At 42.7% G+C, this 27531-nt stretch overlaps 1 protein-coding gene across 1 annotated transcript; it reads left to right on the forward strand.

The window, feature by feature from the left end:
• Positions 1-1111: 1111 nt before the first annotated feature.
• Positions 1112-26563, forward strand: LOC311493111 (septin-2A). The gene is made up of 12 exons (XM_084551658.1): positions 1112-1204; positions 7211-7266; positions 7608-7707; positions 7807-7893; positions 8268-8391; positions 10624-10758; positions 11060-11177; positions 21650-21751; positions 21971-22116; positions 22277-22360; positions 22451-22508; positions 25348-26563. Exons 2-12 carry the CDS (start codon positions 7240-7242, stop codon positions 25411-25413), a joined length of 1047 nt encoding a protein of 348 aa, XP_084407784.1. The 5' UTR covers positions 1112-1204; positions 7211-7239; the 3' UTR covers positions 25414-26563.
• The last annotated feature ends 968 nt before the right edge of the window (positions 26564-27531 follow it).

The raw sequence follows: 27531 nt of genomic DNA on the forward strand, positions 1-27531 counted from the left end.
ATGCATTCATTTAAAGCTGGGCTTAAAGCCTATTCTGCTTTAATGTGTTTCCTTGGTCTGTACAGAAACAAACCGTGTTATATTTAATTATGTTTTTCATCATTCATATTTGGATTTTGCAGTATTGACTTTCTTAGCTACTTTTTTTATGATGAAATAATGGTGACCACACTTGTGCAATTGTTCTCATGGTTTAATATTTTTCATAATAATCTGTCATGGTATTCTGATGTCATATTTCTAGTGGGAGGGGGGTTGTACAAATAAAGAATCATTTTTGAAATGTAATGAATTGTAAGGGCCGTTCAAAATTTCACCAGAAAGATTTTGTCTTTGTCTTTGCATACAAATCACATTATAATGAGAGTAAAGTGGCATAAATTAGACACACGGAGACCCTCAAATTCCTATAATGTGTCTAAACATGCGTATGTTTAGGTTGTTTTGTTTTTTGTTAGTGTAATTCATTTCATATCATTTCAATTTCAATTAATTTTATGATTCTATGATTTTATTATTCTTGCAAATATGGTTTATATAGATTTTCTATCGTTGTAGATTATGCATGGTGTGCTGAGTGCCTGTAAATTGCTGCTGCAACTGTGAAATGTCCCAATTTGTGATTAATAATCTATCTATCTATCTATCTATCTGTCTGTCTGTCTGTCTGTCATATTGCAGATTTAATTCCTTTGAGGACACGTTTTGGACATAATATAGGCCAGACACAAAGGAAACCACAGTTTGTCCCATAGCAAAGATATAAAGGGTTAAAATATATAGCTATACAAATATATATATATATATATATATATAGGCCTATATTACTTAGATAATTTCGCATTCACCCTTTAAACAGATAGTGTATCACAAAATAAATCTACAATACATTTAACATTTCCCACAAAGTCGGCGGGCAGAGAGAGGAGCCCGTTACAAAGCAAACTTTGAGAGAAACTACAGTACTAAAGCAGCCATGTTGGACCTGAAAAGCGCTCCCATTCTCGTGCGCAGCCGTACTGACAGTTGAGCCGTAATGGCGTCAGTCTGGCGCAGCTCGACGGCCGTTGGTAACGAAACGCTTCAGGGACGAAGGCGGACTCAGGAAAGCGGTTTCCGGGTTTCCCTTCCTGGGCTGGGACAGCGGCGAGAGGAAAAAAAAAGAAGCTGCGGCTGATTAACCATATTTCAAATTTACGAACAGGTAAGACACTACTCGGTTGTTTTTTGATTTTTTATTTAATTTTTTTCTTACAAACTCATGAGGTCAGTCGCAGGAGGGTGAAGCAGACATGCCGGAGAGTTTGTTGAAGCCCCGCTGGCAATATGACACCAGCCGCGGTAACAACTGCTGCATGCTAAAGTTTGACATGTAACTTTTAACAAAGTTTCACAGCTGTATTAAATTCAACGTTGGTTTATTAAAGACTTTTTAAAAAGAGGAAGCCATCTAGAGAAGCTATGGTATTTACCTAAGCGCCTCACGGACGTATTATAATATGATTGTCCCATTTGATGTTTGGTAAACTCAGTGTCTGACAGACTGGGTGTGGTGGACGTTTACACACACACACAGGCCTATACACACGTTTCCCCTGTCCAGTGACTAAAACATTGCTTTATAGATCCTCCTTAATCACTTGACACAACTGTCCAAATAAACATTTCCTCCTCTTTAGCCTTTCAGAAGGATAATGATTGCTTTGAACTAATTTATTGTCCCATTGTCTCAGCTGCAGGGAAGCTCTCAGGGAGGCCTACATATTTCCTACATGAGTACCACATCAAATTGACGTGTGTCCCAGAGCATTCACTTTCACAAATTTCCTGTAACCCCGTTATATAACATTCCTAAACCCTGCAGTCGCTTTCTAACATCAGATTATTCCCTGACCTTTGATTGTGAAGCAAATTTTGCAGAAAAATTAATTTTGCGCTTGGACAACTTAACAATAACAGCGGGAAACAATAACATATTATGTGTCTGTCTAAGATGTGGCTAAGGGCCACTATTGAAGAATTATCATCCATCTTTGCTTGGGTTTTCGGCTCAGTGAAAACATGTATATTTCACTTCCTTTCTTGCTGAGTGAATGGGAACGATGGCAGCCTATTTGAGCCGTAATCTCAGGCTGGCAGCTGCCTTTTACTGCAGAAAACAAATTAGGTTTTTACTGAGCTAGACAGAAATCAGTTTGAAATCAGAAGAACAACATCTCTTGGTATCGAAAGACGTCTCGAGACCCTGACCCGACACCTTCACCGCTCCCTGACCTTTTCCCCTTCCTGCGACCTCGACTCACAGATGCTGTCCAGCACGGAAGAACTAGAGAAGACATCTGTCTGACCCCGTAAACTACAAGGACATGTTTCCTCCTGTGTTGTACTGTGTTGTGAATGGAAAAAACAAGACTCCATTCACTCTGACAGACCCAAGTGGACGCGGACTATTGTGTCCGAACTTTGAATGACGATGTTAAACAGCAGGATATCTTTTATTGGCTAGATTTTGTGTGAAAAACCGGATGAAGAAGCAGACTTTAGGTGTGACGTTCAGCCCTATAAGTACCAGTTTTATTGTGTTCACAGGAAATGGTGATAGATGGCACTTTATGTATGTCATATATTGTGGTCAGCAGGTAGAATAATTAGATAAGTGAGTGTCGCCGTGTGGACAATACAGGAAATTAAATCAAAGGTGGATAATATTCCTGGATAATGTATCAGTGATGCTACGACCAGCATTAAGTGTGTCCATATTTTCTCCACCCGTCTCTACTCCCTTCGCCATAATACAAGCTAACCTCACAACCAAACTGACTCCAATTAATCTGAGGGTACTTGACGGCTAGGTGAGGCTTCATCTGGCTGACAGCTTGGTGTGACTGCACGACACATGTATCCAGGCCAACATGAAGCATCACAAGAAGGTGGATAAATGTCACCATCCTTCACAACATTATTGGTTTTGTATGACTAACAGCCCCAAAGACATTCAGTATATTATAATACAAAATAGAGAAGAGCAGTTCTTCCTCATGTGAAACAAGCTGAACCCAGTTTATTGAATTAGAAATGTCTCTTTTGATTAAAGAAACATTATGACCACCTTCCTAATATTGTGTAGGTCTCCCTTGTGCCTCCAAAACAGTTGTGACTCATCTGAGAATGGACATGGGCCTTCTGAGGGTGTCCTTAGTGGGGGGGTCTTTGGGTCCTATAGGTTGAGGGGAGGGGCCTCTGTGGATCATCCCACAGATACTTGATCATTTCGATATGTAGTGAATTTGGAGGCCAGGTCAACACCTTGTGCTGTTGTTCCTAAATTGTTTTTGAGTGTGTGTCTGTGTCAGGCTGCGTCCTGCTGGGGATGGCTGCTGCCATCAAGGAGTGTCATTGCTATGGGGTTGGGGTACCTGGTCTGGTCTGGTCTAGGTGGGTGCTACAAGTCTAAGTAACATCCACAAGAATGAATGCCAGGTCCAAAAGTTTCCCAGCAGAACATTTTGTATCGTCACAACATGGTCAGTGTTATTCACTTCCCCTCTCAGTGGTTTTAATGTTGTGGCTGATCGGTGTAAGATATGATTGCACATAATTTATTCATTCGCAACGAATTTCAAAGGTAATTATACGGAATGCACCTTTTGCAGAAATGTGAATGGAGATGAAAAGATTATATTCATTGCACCTTTTAACCGTGCCCTCGTGTACGGGAGCTGTGTGCACGGTGCTGGGAAAATATTTTCTCATCTTGAGTTTAATTTCCTGACCTGTCCGCGCCATTATAAATGTTCTATTCTGTGCTTTAAACTCTGCTATTGTTACGAGCAGGCCTCCCGGCTCCTTGTGACAAACTTTTTTTTTTTTTACTCTCAGTGGACTCGTGTTATGTAGTGTTTCTAAAGCCCCTGCTTAAAAACTAGTATCATGTCTTTATTGCTGTTATATTGCCCACCACCACTACCTTTGCCCCCCAAGTGCTGCTTAATTACAGTCAAGCCCCTGTGTGTGTGTGTGTGTGTGCCTTTACATGAGCCAAACATCTCTTTATTATGTTCAGTAACTCCAGGATTCCTGTTGCTCTGATCAGCTGCCAGAAAATTACCATTTTTGTTGTTATGCCACTGAGTTCACAAAGTCTCCACGGTGTGAAGTCATAGTTCCAATGTTTCTAATAAGTGTAGAAAGTCCTTAATCCAAGGAGAGCGGGTGTGCAGACCCTTGACACTGGCTGTCAGGAAGGTAAATAGTTGCACTAGCACTGCTGCCCCTTCATGGCTTCACTCCAACCAATAAATCAACTGTAAATGCGTTACATGCCAACAACTTTGGCTTTACTAAGGTGGCTTTTTTTTCCTCTTTTGGCCCAAATGATTTAATCCCCCCCACCGCCACCGCCACCGCCACCCCCACCGCCACCGCCACCGCCACCCCCACCCACCCACGTCTGGCCTGTTGATGTCTGCGTGTATGTGTGTGTGTAAGCAGCTCAGCAGCCTGGCCCGATTAAATGGCCATTATTAAGGGAACATTATTGAAGTGTGCCTCCCGCCTGTCTGTCCTGTAGTGTTGTCTTTGTGAGATTACAACTGCGATATTGGAGCGGTTTAATTAATCTGATGCTGGTTCCCACAGAGCCTGAAGAGGAATAACACATGAATACGCCTGTGTGGGCTGCTGCATTATCTCAGATGTTCATTAACAACGAAAACACATTTATTGCGGCGCTTATTGTGTTTTTAGGCCCCAAACCAGTCGTTGCGTTACAGTAGCTTTGTGGCTTTTAGGACGGCAGCACTGGGCGGTCATTCGGTCGGTTGGCTTGAATTTTTACTGTTCAGTAAAGATGAATCCTAATGACTTGACAGCAAGTTGCATTTTTACATATTCTGTAAAATACTGCTCCATTCACATGAGGGATTTGCACGTATTAGTTTCATTCAGTTGCCTTTGTTGTTTTTTTTGGATTCATTCAGGCACTTGTCATGACTTGAATTTTTCCCTTTAGCGCTAACAAGACATGAGGACGTATCGTTTGTCCTCCGGTCTGTTTTTTCTATTTATTTAAGCCTAAATTAAAATATATCACCTAATTTTATGTGTTACACATTGTTACCCAGCTTCTTCTAAACTAATTGCCCTATATTAGAGACTTCTTTGCAGAATTCATGGGCAGTAAACCACATTTATATATAAAATTATGTGATTCGAGAGGAGTCGGATGAGGGCTATCATGTCTTGATCGCAGTAAGCTCCGTCATCAGATCAATATGATGGAGAAAGATGGTGAACCTTTTGTCCCCAGCCTGGTACTCCTTCATCATAACTGATCAGTATCACCGCTGTGGTTGGTCTTGAAATGTAGTCAGGGGTGAGGCACGTGTTCCCAGCTGAGCTACCCTGTATAGGAAAGGCTTCAGGAACCACAGGGATAAACAGCCATTGTTCTCCCTGCGGGCTTGGTGAAACCACCCTGTCAGTATGAGAGATCGCTGCCCACTTTCATGTAGATCCAGGAGGCACCCCCCAACTACCATCTAAGACATCTGACAGCGTGAAATCGTTCCCCAAATGTCCACAAATGTGTGTTGATGCTAATAGGGAAGGGTCAGATCAGGTTCCCATGCCACCTCTTTCCGTCCGCTAACATTACATAACCACAGTGCATCTCCGCTTGGCAGCGCACGGCAGCCTGCCTCTTTCTAATGCTTATCACACTCCACCTGTCAAGGCCCAGTGTGTTGGTGATAAAAACGGAGCCTGTTCTTCCTGCTCAGTCATTATGTGGCTAATTTATCAAGCGGTCTTGTTGCTCCGTCGTCTGCTCGGGGTCGTAGACTGGGACAGGAGCACGGGGTGCACAAGACTGTAACAGTTTAATGGGAGTCTGGGAACGAACTCGCTGCCCAGTGCTCGTAATCTCTGCTCTTTCCTTACGATAGTGCGAAGAACAGTGTTGCTGTCGCCTTGAATCAGCGTCAAAGTGGTGCTTTAGACACTGAAAAGAATAGTGTTGAATATATGTCTTCTTCTTTTGTTCTTTAATTGATTAATATATTACAAAGACTAGTCGTATATACACAGATGAGGCATAACATTATAACCAACTTCCTAATATTGTGTAGGTCTCCTTTGCGTCTCCAAAACAGTTGTGACTCAGTTGTGGCAACAGAATGTTGTTAGGTTAAACTGGAAGTCCAGTATAATAGTTAAGTACACTGATCAGGCATAACATTATGACCACCTTCCTAATATTGTGTAGGTCTCCCTTGTGCCTCCAAAACAGTTGTGACTCATGAGAGAATGGACATGGGTCTTCTGAGGGTGTCCTGTGGTGTCTGGCAAAAGGATGTTGTTAGTGGGGGGCTTTTGGGTCCTATGGGTTGAGGGAAGGGGCCTCTGTAGATCATCCCACAGATACTTAATCAGTTTTGGATCTAGTGAATTTGGAGGCCAGGTCAACACCTTGTGCTGCCGTTTTAGTGTGTGTACCTGTGGCTGCTGCCATCAAGGAGTGTCATTGCTATGGGGTGGGGGTGCCTGGTCTGGTCTAGGTGGGTGCTACATGTCTAAGTAACATCCACACTAATGAATGCCAGGTCCAAAAGTTTCCCAGCAGAACCTTGTATTGTCACAAGATGGTCAATGTTATTTACTTCTCCTGTCAGTGGTTTTAATATTGTGGCTGATAGGTGTATATCAGTATTGCAAAGTGAAATTTCATGTGTGTATGATGTTCATAAGACTTAGTCATTAACGGATCCGTGTCATATGCGTTTGCTACTTGGATCAGTGGCAAAACAGGTCCAGCTGACTTTGCTACCGCTGTGTTGGTAGATATGCTATGACCTGGATGACCTTCACAAACATTGTTTAATGGTGTATGTTAGGTTTTTCAGCCTAAAACCTTTTTTTTCGGCAGCATTAATATTTGCAAAATTTAGAAAAGTGGGTAAAACCGCACATGGGATGAAAAGCTAATCCTGCGGCATTGGCTTTATTCTTAAATTTACAAAAGTTGTAACCATGAGCAGACTTTATCAGCGCTTGTGGTTACTTCTCATAACTAATATTCATCGTTCAGAACGTGATGAATATTAGTTATGGAAGTTCTCGTTTAGTCTTGACCTGGACGAACAGATTTGCATCTAACTGGAGGAAAGTCCTCATTTATCCCGATGTCTCTTATTTTTTCTTCCACCTGCAGGCTCGTCAGACATCCCGTAAACAGCAGCGATGTCCCAGTCTGGAGAGAAAGGGAAGGTGAGTACCCGGCAGAAATGTGACCTCATGATAATAAACTATGGCAGATAAAAGTGTATAGAGGAGAGAGGAGAGGGGTTTTGAATAAGGCCATGGTGACTAAGAGTCATGGTACTTGTAATCTCTTGCACACACGCTAACACAAGCATCCAGAGAGGATATCCTGTATAAATGCAAGTGTTTCACGGTTTTATTGCCGTGTAGATTATCAATGTCATGCATCATCATCCATGGCACTTAAATATCTAATGTGAGTCATTGCATGGTTTAAGTTTATGTCTTATAAATTACAGTTCCTGGTTCTAACATTGCACAATGTGTGTGCTGTTTGTGCTTTACAGTTCCCTGATGCAGCAGGTTATGTAGGGTTCGCAAACCTCCCGAACCAAGTGCACCGAAAATCAGTGAAAAAAGGGTTTGAATTCACCCTAATGGTTGTAGGTAAGTAATCACGCTACTGTTTTTTTTTTGTGGGTGTGTGTCGACCACATGATTTCCTTACAGAACAGAGATTTACTTTCTAATCTCTTTGTTTTTCAGGGGAGTCTGGTTTGGGCAAATCGACACTTATAAACAGCCTGTTTCTCACCGATCTCTACCCTGAACGCTACATCCCCGGTGCCGCAGGTATGCCAGGCAGCACACACATGCACGCACGTATGCACACTGTAATAATGGAGAAATGTCTGCTGCAGTGTCTCCAGCAGAGCATTATTTGAAGAGGAATGTTGGGAATGCTGCATACTCAAAATATGACCCTGCCCTTCTTATGACTTGACTTAGATTAGGACTCATTCTGGCTGGAAAACAATTACCCAGGCCCTCTTTGGTCAGTTTGTTCAGATAAGAAAGCACATATCCCTTTTATATGACAAAAAAAGCATGTGTTTTGTGTTTTGTTTTTAAGGCGTAACCACATTGTGTCAGCTCCGGGGCTTGTGTAACGAATCACATGAATAAATGTTTTGAAGTGACTGTGTTTGTTTCGTTTTGACCCACAGAGAAGATTGAGAGGACGGTGCAGATTGAAGCGTCGACTGTGGAAATCGAGGAGAGGGGAGTGAAGCTTCGTCTCACCGTGGTCGACACCCCCGGATACGGCGATGCCATCAACAGCCAGGACTGGTGTGTTTGTGCGCTGTGGAGGAGTCAGGACGACTTGAGCTTCGTCCAGCATGCTCCTTCCTCCTGTCCTTTACCAGTTACATCCCAAATATCTCATTTCCTACCTCTCCTCCCGTTGCATTCCCTGTGTCTAGAGTCCATTGTGTTCTTTGTGTGTCTGTGTGTGTATATGAGTGTGTATTGTATTTGTACATGTGTGTTTGGATCTGTTTCCTGTTGGTTGTTGTGGCATATCTGTGTTTTTGATTTGTAATCAGGCTAAATTTTATGTTTTTTAGACTTGTTAAGAGTAGGGTTTGAACTAATTTAACTATTTTGAACACAAGGCACTATGTTTGCATGTACACTATATTACCAAAAGTATTCGCTCACCTGCCTTTACTCATTCTATGAACTGAAGTGCCATCCCATTCCTAACTCATAGAATTCAATATGATGTCGGTCCACCTTTTGCAGCTATTACAGCTTCAACTCTTCTGGGAAGACTGTCCACAAGGTTGAGGAGAGTGTTTATAGGAATTTTTGACCATTCTTCCAAAAGCGCATTGGTGAGGTCACACACTGATGTTGGTCGAGAAGGCCTGGCTCTCAGTCTCCGCTCTAATTCATCCCAAAGGTGTTCTATCGGGTTCAGGTCAGGACTCTGTGCAGGCCAGTCAAGTTCATCCACACCAGACTCTGTCATCCACGTCTTTATGGACCTTGCTTTGTGCACTGGTGCACAGTCATGTTGGAAGAGGAAGGGGCCCGCTCCAAACTGTTCCCACAAGGTTGGGAGCATGGAATTGTCCAAAATGTTTTGGTATCCTGAAGCATTCAATGTTCCTTTCACTGGAACTAAGGGGCCAAGCCCAGCTCCTGAAAAACAACCCCATACCATAATTCCTCCTCCACCAAATTGCACAGTTGGCACAATGCAATCTGAAATGTACCGTTCTCCTGGCAACCTCCAAACCCAGACTCGTCCATCAGATTGCCAGATGGAAAAGCGTGATTCATCACTCCAGAGAACGCGTCTCCACTGCTCTAGAGGCCAGTGGCGGCGTGCTTTACACCATTGCATCCGACGCCTTGCATTGCACTTGGTGATGTGTGGCTTGGCTGCAGCTGCTCGGCCATGGAAACCCATTCCATGAAGCTCTCTGCGTACTGTACTTGGGCTAATCTGAAGGTCACATGAAGTTTGTAGCTCTGTAGCAATTGACTGTGCAGAAAGTCGGCGACCTCTTTGCACTATGCGCTTCAGCATCCGCTGACCCCTCTCCGTCACTTTACGTGGCCTACCACTTCGTGGCTGAGTTGCTGTTTTTCCCAAACGCTTCCATTTTGTTATAATAGAGCTGACAGTTGACTGTGGAATATTTAGGAGCGAGGAAATTTCACGACTGGATTTGTTGCACAAGTGGCATCCTATGACAGTTCCACGCTGGAATTCACTGAGCTCCTGAGAGCGGCCCATTCTTTCACAAATGTCTTGTTTCACAGTCTGCATGCCTGAGTGCTTGAATTTATACACCTGGGGCCAGGCCAAGTGATTAGAACACCTGATTCTGATCATTTGAATGGGTGAGCGAATACTTTTGGTAATATAGTGTATGTTTGGGGTGTAGAATAGAAGATAGAAAGTTGTATTCAGCTGCTGAGCTCTTTTTTTTTTTTTTTTGCACCAGCTGCTCAGATGGTGTGAAAAATGACACCCTGTTTTTCTTTTTCCTGTTTCAAAACAGACAAAAATCTACTTTTGCAAGAAGTCTTTAAGAGCTCAGAGCATTGTCAGCCAATGAGTAATGGAACTTATTCAAACATAATTAAATTTTAAGTTTATCCAGTTCCTGTATCCTGTATTTTAATAGTTTTGTCAGCTCATGAAGGAGCATGATTCTTGATTTTTATCGTAGCACAACTTCTATTCCAATCCTATGGTATATTTGGCTATATAATGGCAATATCTTATCCTATAAAACCCTTCATTCGCAATCAGACAGCCTGTTCCTTTTATGACGACCGGGTCTTATGTATAACTTCACTCTTAAGTCTTTCTCTGAGGGCCAAGCAACTTCTTAAAATATGTCCCGTCTTATGTGCGATTCTGGGAGATTGCTTCCTTCCTTCCTTCTTCTAAAACTGCTTCTTCACACCAGACACCAGCGTTTTCTTACTAGCATTTTCTTTTTCCGAATGTGTATAAAATGCTGATGTTCACATTTATCCTCTGTCTCTCTGCGACATCAGCTTCAAGACCATCATCCAGTACATCGACAATCAGTTCGAACGATACCTCCACGATGAGAGTGGGCTGAACCGAAGGCACATAGTGGACAACAGGGTGCACTGCTGCTTCTACTTCATTTCTCCATTCGGACACGGGTAACCGAACAGTTTTATTGATTCATTTTTAGTTTTAGCACACATTAACATTCACCACACGAGGCACTGAGGCAGAACGTGGTTATTTTCTGATAGTTTAACATCACAGTATCTTTGATTGTGTTGTTCTCTTTCAGTTCTACTTTTTTCCGACAGCGCTGTTGTGTAATTTGAAGTTGCATAAGGTAGTCTTACCCAATTTCTCATTTATTAAAACCTTTCTTCTCTTCTGTTCTTGCCTTTTTGTGTGTGTGTGTGTGTGTGTGTGTGTGTGTGTATGCGTGCTGTTTGTCCATTCCAGTCTAAAGCCTCTGGACGTGGAGTTTATGAAGGCAATCCACAGCAAAGTCAACATTGTCCCGGTCATCGCTAAGGCTGACACACTGACCCTGAAGGAGAGGGATCGCCTGAAGAGGAGGGTGGGTTTGATGTACACGCAAACACACACACACACATGCATGACTTTTGATCCAGAAAGTACATGCACAAAACATGTACGTGTACTTTTGGCACACAGCTGGAATGTCTAAACGGTTGTTGTCAGGATGTTCAGGACGTTTTTGGATATGTGCTTGTTTTTATCTCATCAGCAGACGCATGGTTAAGCCATTAGACGCTGGATCATCATTGTAGATTCATAGAATAGAATAATTCACTAATAATAGCAGAATCACTTATCCATCCCCGCTGGCAGCTTGGTGTGCGAGACATCCGTGTGCTCGTGTGAGAAAGCACACACTTGTCTTTCCTGTGTGACTGCAGGGGTGCGTGATGCCACCAGATTGTTCAAAAGCACAGGGAGGGGCAACTCCAGAGCGGAAACGGGAGGAGGGACAGACGTAGGAAAAGAGTGTTGTATATTATATAGTTTGAGTACATCTCATCCAGTCTCAGCCTGTCCCAGATACTTCCTGTTGGACCTGGTCCAGGAGGCTGCCTGCCTGCCTGCCTGCACGCTCCTCAGTTTCCTTCTGTCCAGAGGGGGAAGGACAGCGTAGAGTAATTCAAACAACCTCACGTCATAGCAACATGCTCAGCTGATAGCCTCTTAAATTCAAGATGAGTTAGGATTTTCCTGCTTCTGTTACTTATTTCCTTTCCTTTCCTTTCCTCTCCATTCTAAAGTCGCGTCTTCTCCTATCTTGTCCCGTCCTGTCCTTTCCTTTCCTTTCCAGTCTAAAGTTGTCTTCTCCTGTCTTGTCTTGTCCTCTTCTCTCCTGTCCTGTCCTGTCCTGTCCTATCCTTTCATTTCCTTTCCAGTCTTCTTGTGTCTTCTCTTGTCTTGTCTTGTCCCGTTCTCTCCTTTCCTTTCCTTTCCTATCCTTTCATTTCCAGTCTAAAGTTATGTCTTCTCCTGTCTTGTCTTGTCCTGTTCTCTCCTGTCCTGTCTTTTCCTGTCTTTTCCTTTCCATCCTTTCCTTTCCTTTCCTTTCCTTTCATTTCATTTCCAGTCTAAAGTTATGTCTTCTCCTGTCTTGTTTTGTCCTGTTCTCTCCTGTCCCGTATTTTCCTTCCCTTCCTTTTGAAAGTCCTGTCTGTCCTGCCTTTTCTGTAATTCTTGGTCGATTTGGAATCAATATAAAGTTAATAGATCAGAGTTTTGCTTAACTTGAATTGCTCTTTCTCCATTATTTTATTTTTATTCATTTTACAACTCAAACGTTTAATTCAGATTTTTAAAACTACTGCTGGTTTCAGCTTAGACACTCGTGGCCAGTGTTAGCTGCTAATTATTTTTTCATCACAGTCCACCTCACTCTTTTTTTTTTTTTTTTTATAAATTGGAAGCCAGCCTGTCTCCCCACCTACCCCGGCATGCCCCAGACCTCCCACCTGCCTCTCATTCAGGTCTCGGAGCCGGTGGTCTGGCAGCCATCAGGGCTGGTCGTTTTCTTCAGCAGCCAGACTGTTTGGCTCAAAGCTTCAGTAGCCAAATCGCTGATGCAGCATCTTAGCTAAACAAAAGCTCGCAGTTTAGCCCTTAAAGTCACATCATTTCCTGTACTTCCTCGGACACGAGGATTTAACTTTTGTCACATTATCAGAATACGTGAACTCAGTAATTGCACTCCTTCTGTATTTTTTATCAGTACGCAAATCGCTCCAGCATCAAAGGTGAAATTCCTCCACTGTGTTGCCCTGCAGGGACCGACCAGCTGAATTGTACTCTGTAGTGCTGTTTTGTGTTTTGACCTTCCTCAAACCTTTTTAAGTGTTCCTTTGCCACTTGAGATGAATAAAACCCTGTTTCCTGCCACCGCAGACCCCCCACCTCCAACTGCAGAAAACTCCCAAGCTCGCTGACTTTCTGATCTAGCTGGCAACGTGCAGCAGGTTCAGCGGTCTTGATTAGTTTTGGCATAAGCTTTGTTTAATTTTATGCGTATATTGTGAATGTCTAGCCAGTAGAAGCGAAAGGGGAAGTTACAGAACTGGGGCAGTAGAGATAGCGTAACGGTATCACTCTGATCTGACCTCTTTATAGTTCAACTGTCCACCACACTATCTGTCTAACAGTTTATTCACATGCTCCACTAACTGTTCCCTTAACAGACATTTCCTACTGTATACTAAACAGTAATTAGCTGTAGAGACCCTTAAGGACACACAGATCTAGCAAGGAAGAAAACATCTTTTCTGTCCTAAACGTATGTTGTTTTTGTTTCCAGGTAGATCTTTTTTTTTTGTTGATGTTCTAGTTACAGATTAATGGGGATATTTAAATTTCTTTCATCCCTATCTAATGATAGTGGGTTCCTGGTAAAGCCATTATTCTCCGGAAATACAGAGGCTTAATTGAGCTATCTGGCCCACATTTAGAAATGGCTCTGTGTGTCTCTGAGGAGGGCACATTATTTCTACTATCTTGTGTTTGGCCACAATTTGGGAGTACACAATTTTTTTTTTTTTCTTTTTTGGTAACAGTTTGAGAAAACACAACTTTAATCTTCATCTCACTTTGTATAAATAAGTATGCTGCAGTGGTGCTTCTGTGCGAAGTGATTTTCTACAACAACCACAAAGGGAGATTTAGTGCAGGACTGTTAAATTAGAAAGAATTCAGGTTGCACTAGTGTACCTAATGTTTTGACATGTAAGTGAATAGGCAGATACGCGTTCTCGATGCCAAATATAAGGCGCTGCAGCTAAAACTGAACACAACTGTATTGATTTGACAGGTAAAACGTGGAATATAAGTTGTTTTCCGCTGCTGAACAGGACGCTACTTTATCCTCACACAGCTGTGCAGATAAGCAACAGCTGGAGGAGCTGCTTCTTTCTATATCTGCTCCTCCTGCAGCATATTGGGTTACGTTCAAATGGGGTGACGATCTAAATTATGAGGGCTACATTTTTTCCTTCAGAATAATCAGACGTCTGCACACAGCGCCAGTGTGCTATTTCCTGTCTTTCCTGACTTGCCGTTAGTTCCATACATGTTCGGAGGTGTAGTCATTGTAATTGTGAAGCATCATAAAGAGCCATTTATCTCTATTAAGTGTCCCCCGGGAGAACTGGCTCGAGTATTTGTTAGTTGGATCAGATTAAGCTGAAGTGGCTCTTGGGTATACGTGCCTGATTCCTGCCGTACAGTCCCGTACTGTAAAGCCGGCCTTCCTTTGAGGTCAGCGCACCAGCAGCCAAGAACCTGCCAGAAAGCTTAGTGTTGAAGAATGATTGATAACCCAGTGTTTCCCCCCCACACAATTTATTAGTTTGTTTTTTTCCAAAGCACTTTCTCACCGTTTGGAGCCATTTGTCTTTGAGTAAATGGGACCCCCTCCTCCTCGTCAAGGCTCGTCCAGACCTTTCTCTTATTATTAGCGGGAAACAGCTTGTACAGAACAATATACGTTTCCTGCAATGTGTTAAGACGGTTCCACTGACAAGACACAACCTGCTGCCCTGCACAGCTTAGGCTTAAAGGAAAGTGCAGTGAGAAAGTGAAGGAACCCATCGTTCACCTTTTGTCCTGCTCACCCCTCGTCCCCGGTTCTTCCTCTCCTGGCAGTGCCGCACTGCTTCTTTTTTAATTTACCCTAATGCCAATTTCCTTCGGCAGGGTCGCTGTGGTCTGTGGCTCATAAGTTGCCCCGAGGAGGGTATATTGAGGGGCTGATCCTCTCAGTCTGGGTCCCTACAGTCATATCCTGTGTAGGGCTTTAGTCTCAGTCTGCTTTACTGGTTGTTTTGTGTTTGAGCATAGACTGGTTTAGACTGGAATCCTGATGGAAAGCTAAAAAAGCATGGATGCCTTGTTTTATTTGGACAAAAGAGCACCTGTCTGATGATTTTTGACACGATTCTGGAGCTCAACATTTATGTCCGGTTTAAAAACTGAACATGCTTTTGATTTATCTGTCAAATTTCTAGTGAATTTTTATACTTTAATGAAATGCACCTAAACCAAAGAGTGCCTGGGAGGAGGGGAGCATCTAAAATTTGAAGTATTTGAAGTAAGATATTGCATTAAACCTTTCAGTGACGATGAAAGGTTAGCAGAGGCCAACCAGATGCTCTGTGTGATATCTCTTTTTTTCTTTTGTGCGAAGACTAAGAGCTAGTCTCTTGAGGTCAGCTGAGGCTGGAGAACCCAGCTCCTCCTCTGTTCTCGCGCGAGGCTGAAGCCGGCAGACAATAGTTCCTCCCTCCAGTCTCTTCCTCCTCTCTTAACCTTCTCCTCACACCTCCTGCCACGTCCCTCATCTTCATCATCTCCTTTCTTCTCTCGGGCAGCCCCTCGTCCTTATCTCTGCTGCACCGTCTCCCAGCGGGAACCCACCATCTCTCCTGCTTCTCCTCTCTAGCTGCTAGATTTTACCCCAGACGCTGTCACAGTTTTTTCCCCTCATTGTCTGGCTCGCTGTCGACTCCCCCGGCTGCTCCTCCGTACTCCTGCTGTGTGAACCAGCTCTCCGCTGGGACACATTATTACTGCTGGACTGCTCATACCAGGTTTTCTTAAACGACAATAGCAGAGAGTGAACACAGAGGGCAAATTCCAGCACTAAAGTGTGTTGTACTAGATAGACAAAGCAAATTAAGAGTAAGAATAAGCAACGGATGATGTAATTATGTGCATTTGCGTTTCAGCTCCTCACTGTACATGTTTAGGCTGGTGCCCCATGGGTAAATGTTGAGAGGCGATTACTTCATTCTTAGTTTCTTTTGTGTGTTCGCGTGTGTGTTTGAGAGTCCCCGGTTGACTTTAAGCTCCGTCCTTTTCCTGCCAGTGTTTCGAACACGCGGATGTATTTATTTTTCTGCCCTCCCGTGGTCATTGTGCCAGGGCATGCTTCACATCTCCACAGATTTTAAAACAATAAATATGTATTTCTTTCCTCATCGAGGAGGCAGCTCCGTTACACACAGTCATCTGTTCTCGAGGGAAGAGAGTTCGGGGCCGACTGCAGTGTGAAAACAGCAGGTTTCCTCGTTCAAGGGCCAACCTGAAAAGATGGCTTCCGGACTTTGCCGTGCTGCTAATGAGTCGCTTGAGTTGCGGTTGTGTTCGCGGTTTGAGGCCCTTTTGATTACCAGACCGAGTCACAGAAGCTGATGTGTGGTTGAAATCCTAAACTCACACTGTCCCCCTTTTTAATCTCACTTAAATGCAAGATTACATGAATAGCTCAATTGTATCTCTCCATGCTCTTTGATCAGAGGAAGAGGTGGGTGGTCTTAACTGTACTAATACCAGACAATGGATGTGTGTGTGTGTGCGTGTAATAACCATGTGATGCCTTCATGTTACTGCTTCTTGGAGTCATTCAGTACTTTCCATCAGTACCTCCAATTAGAACAAATTCAGGGTTCTGGGTTCAAATCCATTGCCCGACTGGGGCCTTTCTGTGTGGAGTTTCTATGTTCTCCCTGTGTCTGCGTGGGTTCTCTCCGGGTACTCCGGCTTCTTCCCACCGTCCAAAGACATGCTCGTTAGGTTCATTGGTGATTCTAAATTGGGTCTCTCTGTGTTAGGCCTGCGATAGACTGTCGACCTGTCCAGGGTGTACCCTTGAGGACCCTCCAGAGGACAAGCGGTTGAATGAATGAGTGATCCGGTCCGTTCTGGTCTGGACAAACAATATATGTGGACTGTGTTTCTGTGCATGCAAGCAAGTGTCTTTAATCCTGTGAACAGAAAGGTATTGTTCTCCCGGGGCAGCTACGTGTCCGAGTCAGTGCCGTATTGGTGCTTTTTTTTTTTTTGAGAGAGAGATTTGCTCTGTAGATTTCTCTCTCTCTTTCTTACCAGGCAGTTCTTCATCTTTGGTGACTCACGTATGTAACATGCAAACTCCCGTCCTACTCCTGACGTCGGATTATAGCAGTTCACAAAGTGAGGCCGCCGTAAGCTATGTGTACGGGAAAGTGTGTATGTGTGTGTGTTTGTGCAGGAAGCTGGTATGAGGTCTAAATCCCTCCGACCCCACTAGATCAGGTATTGTTGGGGCTCCCTCACCCCCTCAGACTCCCTGCAGGCAGGAGAGAGCCGGTTAGTTGAAAGGCGTTTCCCGGCAAGAGAGAAGTATTTGTTCTCATGTTTCTTGAAGTTAGCGAATTAAGTTTGGAAACTAAAGAATAGTAGAAGGAATCTAGCCATTGGTGTCCTCTGATCGTGTTGCCAGACCTCTGTTGTTCTGTATTATAGTAGTTGGACTATGTAATCTATGAAATATTAATTATAGGGCGCTGTACTGAGAGCTGCACTCTAGCTTTTCCATTAGATAGGTCTTGTTGTGTGGGTTGCTTGTTTATTGCTTGTGCAAATGTATTTGTTTCATGCTATAGAAAGGCAGTTTACAGGCTAAATGCAGTTTGCATTTTGCGTTTACATATTTATTTACTGTTCTCGTCTTACTGATACAGCTGGGTCTCATCACATCATTTTTTAAATGTTATTTTATATGGGAAGAGACCAGAACTCGCATATCTTTCTTAGTTTATTGGCTGGACCGTTGGAATTCTTTGTCACAGCCACTGGAGCTTTTTGTTTTTCTCAGGTTCACTGTGGCCTGGGACAGACTGATGCTTCGTGCTTTAGCTGTAATTCCAAATGTAAAGGGCATATATGACATTAATTTTTTAGAATAATCTTATTTTGTTCCTACTTGCTTTGCAGTCTGCTCCAAAACCAAATTTCCAAGGTAGTAATCAAGCTTTTCCTAGCCATTCATTTATTTATAGCCAACATGATAAATAAATAAGATATATCTTATTTTGTAGATGATGGCTCAAATAAATAAAAATAATTTGTTGTGTTAAATAGCATCTCTCCTCTTTTACTTGGAGGTTACGTATTCATTGTTGTGAAACTAGCCAGGGTGACCTTTGCTTCAGGTGAAGTTACCACAGTGTCTTCTGTTAACTCTCACTGTATACAGCATTTGGAAAATGTGAAGCCATCTAATTTTAAATGGGTAAAACATCTCATGCAAAATAAAAATCTAACTGGAAAAAACTTCTTTTCATTTTTCTTCTGTGGTTTAATCGCTGACATTTAAAACTATACCTCTGTGGTAGTGTTAGTCAGCTCTTTTGCACAAAAATAACAGCTCGGATGGTGCAACACAGGCAGTTGTTTTGTTCTGAGACGCGCTGGAACTACAGGGATCTCATAAGGGATACGAAACTCACCATGACCGGGATTTTCTTTATTAAACTCTGCAGCCTTAGAGAAAGAGGGCCCCTTTCCCTTAACCTCATTACAAGCAGGTTCGGTCATCCAAACCTTGTTCAGCCTCTCTCAGTGTTGCTCGTGCTGTCCGTCGGCGAGGAGTAGGATGATATTTATGGCGTATAAGTGGAAGAGGTTAAGGTGTTTTTTCTCTAATGGCAGTGATGCACCGTCTCCTTCACATGGTCACTCTGCAGAAGCTGGCAGGCATCTGTGATATTACATACAAATTACGTAAAAGTGCTGCTGCTCTGCTCCCTTTGGGTTCCCGATTCTTGCTCTTCTCAGTCAGGACTGATTAGTTTCAAAAAGCAGTTTGATTGTTTTGCGTGTGTGTGTGTTATTTTTTTTCTTTGTCTGCATTGTTGATTTCCTACGAATTCTCTGGTACGAGTTTCTACTTCCAAGTATTGTTCCCTGTTGCAGTGTTAGTTCAATGGATACAAACTCCATGCCAGGCCAGAGTCCTGTCCTCAACAATGACACGAGAAAACTGTATAATTGTGTGTTTGTGCATGTTGTTGCCCGCTGAATGTCAGAACTGCGGCAGTAACCACAATCCCCTCCTTTGTCTGTTTGCTCTTTTCCTTGGCAACTATTTGTTTCCTCCCAATGATATTTGGTCCAGGATTCATTTGTCAGTGCTTAGCAGGTGTTTGAGTCATTCCTATTTTTGTGGGTTTGTTTGTGAGAATGAACAAATCGCGAAAATATTATTCCCCTGGCGGGTTGACGTGATGAAACTCTTGATCCAAGTAATGACGGGCTTGCACCTTGTTTCGTTATGATTAAAGGTTTTGACTCAACCTGCCACAGCGTTGCAGAAAAACTGCTTAGCCACGTCTCCTGCCGCTTCACCCTTTGTAATTATATCTATGTATAGACCTGCGGCTATGCTATATTTGGGCCGCACACAACCGCTGCTGTATATTTAATACTGCTGTTCCTAGAAGTGAATGAACCTGACTTTTCTATGGATCTACATGTCTGGCGTGATTCACCTGCAAGTTATCTCACGTCTAAGCCATTTTCTGACTCCACCCTTATCAAAACTGCCTCAGCGTGATGGAATATTTCCCACAAACAATGCTTCATATTTTGCGATGTGAGCCAGAAACATAAAGCGATAAATCGTTGGCTTCCTTTTCTAATTAATACTGAGCTAGAGTCTTGTGTGCCATTGTTTATACACAGCCTTGACATCAGTGAGTGGACCTGCACGGCCAACCATAACAGCACGGAGAGGGGTGGGGGGGGGGTCGTGTATTATAGCTGGACAGGATGGTCATAAAATCAAAATGGCTCCCACTGCCAACAACACGGTGCCAACTAAAATACACAGCTACGAGGAGGAGATGGCGGTGTAACGTTAACAATTAAAGCCTACACTGTGTATAGTAGATCAGCAGGAGAAAACAGGGATTTGGAGCAGGCAGTGATTTTGACATCTCATCATCCCTGAGAGGTTTTGATTACAGGTGTGGGTTCGTACTAAGCACATGTTACGGAACAGAATAATTCAGGTAAACAGCCATTTTGGATTAGAAGGTCTGGAAACAGGTGATGGCAAACAACAGCCTTAAAGTCTCTGGATGTGTAATAGCAGCTGACAGTAATGAAATTTAGTCTTTTTTTCTGTGGTTTGTTTAACTTGATGCTTGGTACTCGGCGTGACTTTTTTTGTTTTATTACTTATCACATCTGAATTTGTCTCTATCTTATCTTTCAGTGTGACTACATTTGTTGTTTGTTTCGTTTTTTCCTGCCATTGTGTCACGCTGTTTATTTTCCCACTGTGTGCACAGTTTCCCAAAATTCTTTATGCGCTGCCCCACCAGACCGATGTTTATCCAGCCTCCGTGTTGGAGGGTTCTGTAAATCCTGTGCGTTTGAGTAAGTGAAGGAAAAAGAGGCTCTGGTCCGGTGTCACGCTCTCCCCCGGGTCCCGCGAAGCCTGTTTGTTTTTAGATCTGCCCCACAACAATGCCCGACTCTCCTCGCGCGCACACTATCTCACACACACTGCGCTCAGAGCTCACTGAGAAAACAAGCGACAGCCATAACAAGGACTCAAACAGGAGCTGCTCTCTGTAGGAAAACCTGTGCTCACTTCCCACCCTCCTGGCTGAGTCACCACTGTCCCATTATACACCAGAGCACATGAAAGTCCCCAAAAAAAGTCAGGAAAACAACACTTGACATTTTTTGGCTCCATTACATAAGATTACATTGTGGATTTATAAATTCTCCTCTTGGGAACACAAAGGAAAAATGCAGCTTTGATGTTTAGAATAATAAATACTGACATCTGTCCCAGAGGTAGCAGCGAAGAAAGCTCCTTTGTTTTAAATTGTTTCTTCGCCGGTCGGAGAAAAGAGAAGGGCGAGAACTTGGTTTCGGACTCCTTCAGAACTTGAACGCAGACACAGACTGTTATTTTTCACCTGTCTACCCTTTTTTGTCTCTCCCCCCTTTTCCCTCCATGGGGGGCTTTAATTAAATGTGTTGCTGCAACAACAGGTACTCTCTCACACACACACACACACACCCTCCTATTACTCTCTCTTACTGTGTATGGGTCAGAGCAGCAGCTGTTATTTTGTACATATGCACCCATTTACTAAACAGTCAAGTTAAAAAGTAGATAAAGGACGGGTAAATTAAACCACAGTGCAAGTGAAAGTAGGAAAACTGCTGTGCACGTAATAAGGCCTGAAAAACAAAGTTAAAATACACTGATCAGGCATAACATTATGACCACCTTCCTAATATTGTGTAGGTCTCCCTTTTGCCTCCAAAACAGTTGTGACTCATCGGAGAATGGACATGGTCCTTCTGAGGGTGTCCTGTGGTGTATAGCAGCCGAATGCTGTTAGTGGGGGTCTTTGGGGCCTTTGGGTTGAAGGGAGGGGCCTCTGTGGATCAGGTTTGTTCCAGTGCATTCCACGGATACTTGATCAATTTGGGATCTAGTGAATTTGGAGGCCAGGTTGTTTTTGTGTGTGTGTCTGTGTCAGGCTGCATCCTGCTGGGGATGAATGCTGCCATCATGGAGTATCATTGCTATTGGGTTGGGGGGCCTGGTCTGGTCTAGGTGGATGCTACGTGTCTAAGTAACATCAACATGAATGAATGCCAGGTCCAGATCAGTGGCTAACATCGACGTTAACGACACAGCCTCCTCACCGTGTCTCTCCTCCTTCCATCTCTCAGATCCTGGACGAGATTGCCGAGCACGGGATCAAAATTTATCAGCTGCCCGATGCCGACTCTGACGAGGATGAGGAGTTCAAGGAGCAGACCAGAGTCCTGAAGGTGAGACGGGGACACACACAGCATACGTCAGCAGTTTTTTTAAGATGTTTCCCTCTGCTGGTTTAGTGATAGGTGCCATCCTCTTCCCATCCATCCCTGCTTCCCTTCACTGCAACCTCTCCTCTCTGATACCCTTATTTTCCATATCTCTTTCCATATCCCTTCCACTTACTTTGTTTACTCTCTGGCCATCCACTGACATTTAACTTCCTTTCCCAGGCGAGCATTCCCTTTGCTGTGATTGGCTCCAACCAGCTGATTGAGGTGAAGGGGAAGAAGATCCGTGGTCGTCTTTACCCCTGGGGAGTGGTAGAGGTGGAGAACCCTGAGCACAATGACTTCCTCAAACTACGCACCATGCTTGTGTGAGTCTCTTTAGTAACAAAACTTCTTAAGTAATAGAAAGAAACACTTTTAACAACCTGACAGATCTTCTGCCTCCTTAAGTTAGCTGCAGAGAGTTGAAAGCAGCGCTCTACTGCCCTCTAGTGTGTCCAGATCTGACAGCGTGTCTGTTTGTTGCAGGACCCACATGCAAGACCTCCAGGAGGTGACTCAGGATCTGCATTATGAGAACTTCCGCTCAGAGAGGCTGAAGAGAGCGGGCAGGTGAGATGCTCTTTAAAATCACTCAAGCAGCAGCTGCTCCTGTTTCAAACAAGATTAATGATGTTTAAAATCTGTTTCCCCCCCCTACAGAGCTGTGGACGAGGAAGTGTTGGATAAGGATCAGATCCTGCTACAGAAAGAGGCAGAGGTAAGAACGCACAGCTGCAAGAAAGTCATCTTTAAGGCTTCATGTGCCCCGGAGCCTGTATTTCATCGGGTAATAAATAACCCGTTTCCTGATTGCTCTTGGTTGGCCCTTTTTGTGCCACTGCAGCAGTGCACCATGTTGAGCGGGCGCGGTGCAATCAGAGCTGTTTGTAAACAATGTGCCAAGGCAGGATATGCCATCACTTCCTGCCTGGATGTCCTGGGACAGCATTATGGTGGGAATGACCTCAGTATCGTGAGGAGACGAAAAAACACACAAAGCAGGAGGTGACAGTGGGGCTTTTGTTGACATGTCAGAGGAAATATTACAATACCAACAGTTACTCCCTAGATCCCTAATAAATTCCCAGAAAGCAACCGATAAGACATTGTTATTTGTCTGAAAGGTTCCTAGAAAGAGCCCTTTTCTTCTAGTAATTGGAAAAGCAAGACAGGGTTCCACAGGTCCAGCCTCAGTGTCTTAAATCAGACTGAGATTTTTTTTCTGTGTAGATGAAAATTACAGGAGAAGTCAGGATTTGTCATTTATTTACTGGACTATTTAACAGGGACGTTGCACATAAATAAATGTGCCAGCGTTAGATTGTTGAGATCATCTTCAAGTCTGCAGAATAACAATGAAAAGTGAAGGTACCTTTGTGCTACATGTAAAACATGCATGCGTGAAAGGGTGCACAAGGCAATGTTAAAGGAAAACTGAAGTAGTAAGACAACACATTAAGACTAGAGTTTCCGGTGATAATGAATCATTTACTATTAGGTTTAGAAATCATTAAGTCTTCAATGTCTTGGCCTTTTCTTAAAAATCCATTTAATTAAGGAGGTACTTTCTAAGCTCGAGTCTCGGAGTTAAGTCTCCATTTTCTCCATAATAAGTGCTGAAGGTGTCATTTCCTGGCACTGTGGGAAATTATTAAGAAATCATAAGAGGCTTGAAATAAAGCATTCCCCTTTATTATTTCACAAAGACAAATGTCAGCTTTAGTTCTTATTAATCCTAAATTTGCTGTAATCTAATAAAGAAAAAAAATGTCTTGAAGTTTAATTTCCAAGCTGCGTGACGTGCCCTCGCGTTACCAGACATTAATCTAAATTTTGTCAGCCCACACTTAAAAGATAAAGATCACAGATGGATAATACACTGACTGGCCAAAAACAAAGTCGCCACCAAAAAAAGAAAAAGTCACGCACTCTAATATTTCATAGGACCGCCTTTAGCTTTGATTACGGCACTCATTCTCTGTGGCATTGTTTCGATAAGCTTCTGCAATGTCACCAGATTTATCTCCATCCAGTGTTTCATTCATTTTTCACCAAGATCTTGTATTGATGATGGGAGAGTCTGACCACTGAACAAAGCCTTCTCCAGCACATCCCAAAGATTCTCAATGGGGTTAAAGTCTGGACTCTGTGGTGGCCAATCCATGTATGAAAATGATGTCTCATGCTCCCTGAACCACTCTTTCACAATCTGAGCCCCATGAATCCTGACATTGTCATCTTGGAATATACCCGTGAACATCAGGGAAGAAAAAAAATCCATTGTTGTAATAACCTGGTCATTCAGTATATTCAGGTAGTCAGCTGACCTCATTCTTTGGGCAACATAATGTTGCTGAACCTAGACCTGAGCAACTGCAGCAACCCCAGATCATAGCACTGCCCCCACAGGCTTGTACAGTAGACACTAGGCATGATGGGTGCATCACTTCATCTGGCTCTCTTCTTACCCTGATGCGATGGTTCCCCACTATCCTTCCAGTTTTTATTAATGCGTTGGACAGCTCTTAACCCAATTTTAGTAGTTTCTACAATCTCCTTAGATGTTTTCTCTGCTTGATGCATGCCAAAGATTTGACCCTTCTCAAACAGACTAACATCTTTCCCACGAACACAGGATGTGTCTTTAGACATGATTGTTTAAGAAATGAGAAGCTACTCATTGCATCAGTTGGGGTTAAATAACTTGTTGCCAGGTGAAAGATAATCACCCATGCAGTAATTATCCAATAGGAGGCTCCTACCTATTTGCTTTATTGGTTTGTTTTTGGCCGGACAGTGTATTTTGGAGAAAAATCTTCATTTGAAGTTCCATCCTCAGCCACAAGAAGGCGCTAAACTTTAAAGAGATTTAACGTTTAATAGTTCAAACCATGATTAGATGTAGACATTTCATCATCATCAGTGTTAATCAGTTACTTTTTTCAGCTTATATACTTTTTATGATCCAGTTCCTACTTTCCACATGAACATTTATTTACATTTCAGTCATCATTCATTCATCATTTGACATTGATTTTATGCTTCATTCATTTTTAAATAGTTTCTTCTGCTACAGCCGATATAAATCTGAAATATATTATTCAGCCTTGTAACGGATTGATTTGCACTTCATTTGACTGACTAATGACTGAAGTGGGTTGTGCTGTAGTGATAACTACACTTTAAACAGTTTAATTCCTGTTATATCTTGCTTTTGCACTAAGCTTCCAGTTGGTGTAGTAAAGTTATCATAAGATATACTGAAGTCAAAACCTCATGTTGATATTTTAAGACCATATCAGCACGTACATGTCTGTCTTGTTCTGGTAACGCATCAGTGCATTCGCTGGGTTTCTTTTCTCCTCCTGAGATGGCTTTTCTGTCACAGAAAACTGTATTTACGTTGGACAGATCTGCCCTCTACTGGAGGTTTAATGGAGTAAATAATATTTACAGACATGTATGCATAAAAATAAAAATGAAAAATGGGCATACAAGTCACAAAATAAAACGTACAAATGTAAAAGTTAATTTTTGTCTTTCTTTACTCTCTGCAGCTGAGACGCATGCAGGAGATGATCGCTCAGATGCAGGCACAGATGAAGATGAAATCAGACGAGTAAAAGGGTCCGAGACAAAAGGGAAGCATGTGATCCCCAACACCTCTTACTCCATCGTATATACAGTATACACTCACAGCATACTGTATATATGATCTTCCAGCCGTTCCTGCAGACAGGCCAAGAGCGCATGTATCCAGGATCACATTATCTTTATGTGCACTCCACAACTTCTTCTTCAGCTTCTTCTTCTTCCCTCCAAGTATCCATCCATCAGCTGTACTGGAGCTCCACGCTGAGGTCTTGCTTGTCAAGACTCTACTCACGGTCCACGACACAAACGCTGTTATTTAGTCTTTGATCTTAATTATTGTCCACAGAGCTGCCAGTGACGACAGGTACTGAGACGCTTTGCTATCATGCAACATGTTTACAGAAATTGCTTTTCCAAGTCAGAGCTTTAGGAAGCACTCTTGTCCAAAATTATTTTAGCTTACAAGTGAAAAAAAAAACCTTTGCTCTTTGTGTTTTCTATCAGTTTATGAGTTATAATTCAGTATTCCATCATCACCTGGGTAGCTTCAGTTGTCTTGAGTCTGATCTTAGGGCAGTGAATAAAGGTACTACTAGGTCTTAAACGTCCATATCCAGGATGAATAGAGCTCCTGTGTCTGATTTTCCAGGAAAATATATTTGTTCCTAATCTCGAACCATGTTTTTTTTTTTAGCCAACAGTAAAAACTAACTAAAAGAGAAACGGCCAGACCCTAGGATCTCGCCACAATTTACGATTAATTTTAAATTAATCTTAAATTGCTAAATTTGCCTTTAGACTCAAAACTAATAAGATACGTTAATGTGTCTATAGATGTTTCAGTAGCAATTTAAATGGTCAGTTTGTACACTACATGTGCCGTTTTGTTAACATACTGTATTAGTGTTTTCCCATTTAAACATCACATATATGATATTTAATGTGTAAACCTCCCTCCAGCCATCCTAACATTTCTGCAGCGCTGCTGTTTAACTGTGCTGTCACTGATGTGCCATTCACATTAATATTATTAATTATATAGTACGATGTATCTTGTCTGTTGAACTTAAGGCAAAAGTAATAATTATTCCTTAATCATGTCTCATTAAAAGCTTGTTTTTAGGTGTCAATTTTTTTGTATTTCCCTCTGAAATAAAATTTGTTTAGTAAACAAAAGTTGACCGTTGTTGAGCCTGTGGTTTCTTTTAACTTAATATGGTTTCCGTCAGCCCATTCCACGTGACCGAACTGGTGTAACTGAGGTTTGCGGGTCGACCTTAAGCCATTTTGGTATAATTTCGGAAGTGTGCTTGAGGTCGTTGCCCATTTGGAAGATCCATTTGCGACCAACCTTTAACTTCCTGGCTGACGTATTGAGATGTTGCATCAATATATCCACATAATCAAGCTTCACAGTCGGGATCGTGTTCTCGCTCAGCAGTCAGTTAATTTTTTCCAGGTTGAACCAGTCTTGTTAGGTCTTCTCTGATTTCTTTTGACTTTCCCAACAAACAAAGTAGCATCCAGTTTGAAGATGCTTATTTAAAACACACTGATCAGGCGTAACATTATGACCACTTTCCTAATATTGTGTAGGTCTCCCTTGTGCCTCCAAAACATTTGTGACTCATCAGAGAATGGACATGGGTTTTCTGAGGGTGTCATGTGGTGTCTGGCAACAGGATGATGTTAGTGGGGGCCTTTGAGTGGTGGGACCTCTGTAGATCATCCCACAGGTACTTGATCAGTTTGGGATCTAGTGAATTTGGAGTCAGGTCAACACCTTGTGCTGTTTTTCATGTTTTTTTTACCATCAAGGAGTGTCATTGCTATGGGGTGGGGGTGCCTGGTCTGGTCGAGGTGGGTGCTACGTGTCTAAGTAACATCCACATGAATGAATGGCAGGACTAAAAGTTTACCAGCAGAACATCGTATTGTCACAAGATGGTTGATGTTATTTACTTCTCCTGTCTGTGGTTTTAATGTTGTGGCTGATCGGTGTACATCCTCAGGCTCCCCCTTAAATTGACTTAATGTCAGATACTAAAATTATGGTTTAAATTGAAACTGGGGTGAGGCTGAGGTCTTTTAATGTCTTCAGCCTAAGGAGAGACATCAACACGAAACTTTCATAGAAACACAATTCA

Source organism: Chelon labrosus (assembly GCF_963514085.1).
Source record: "Chelon labrosus genome assembly, chromosome: 9".
In the NCBI taxonomy this organism is placed as follows: Eukaryota; Metazoa; Chordata; class Actinopteri; order Mugiliformes; family Mugilidae; genus Chelon; species Chelon labrosus.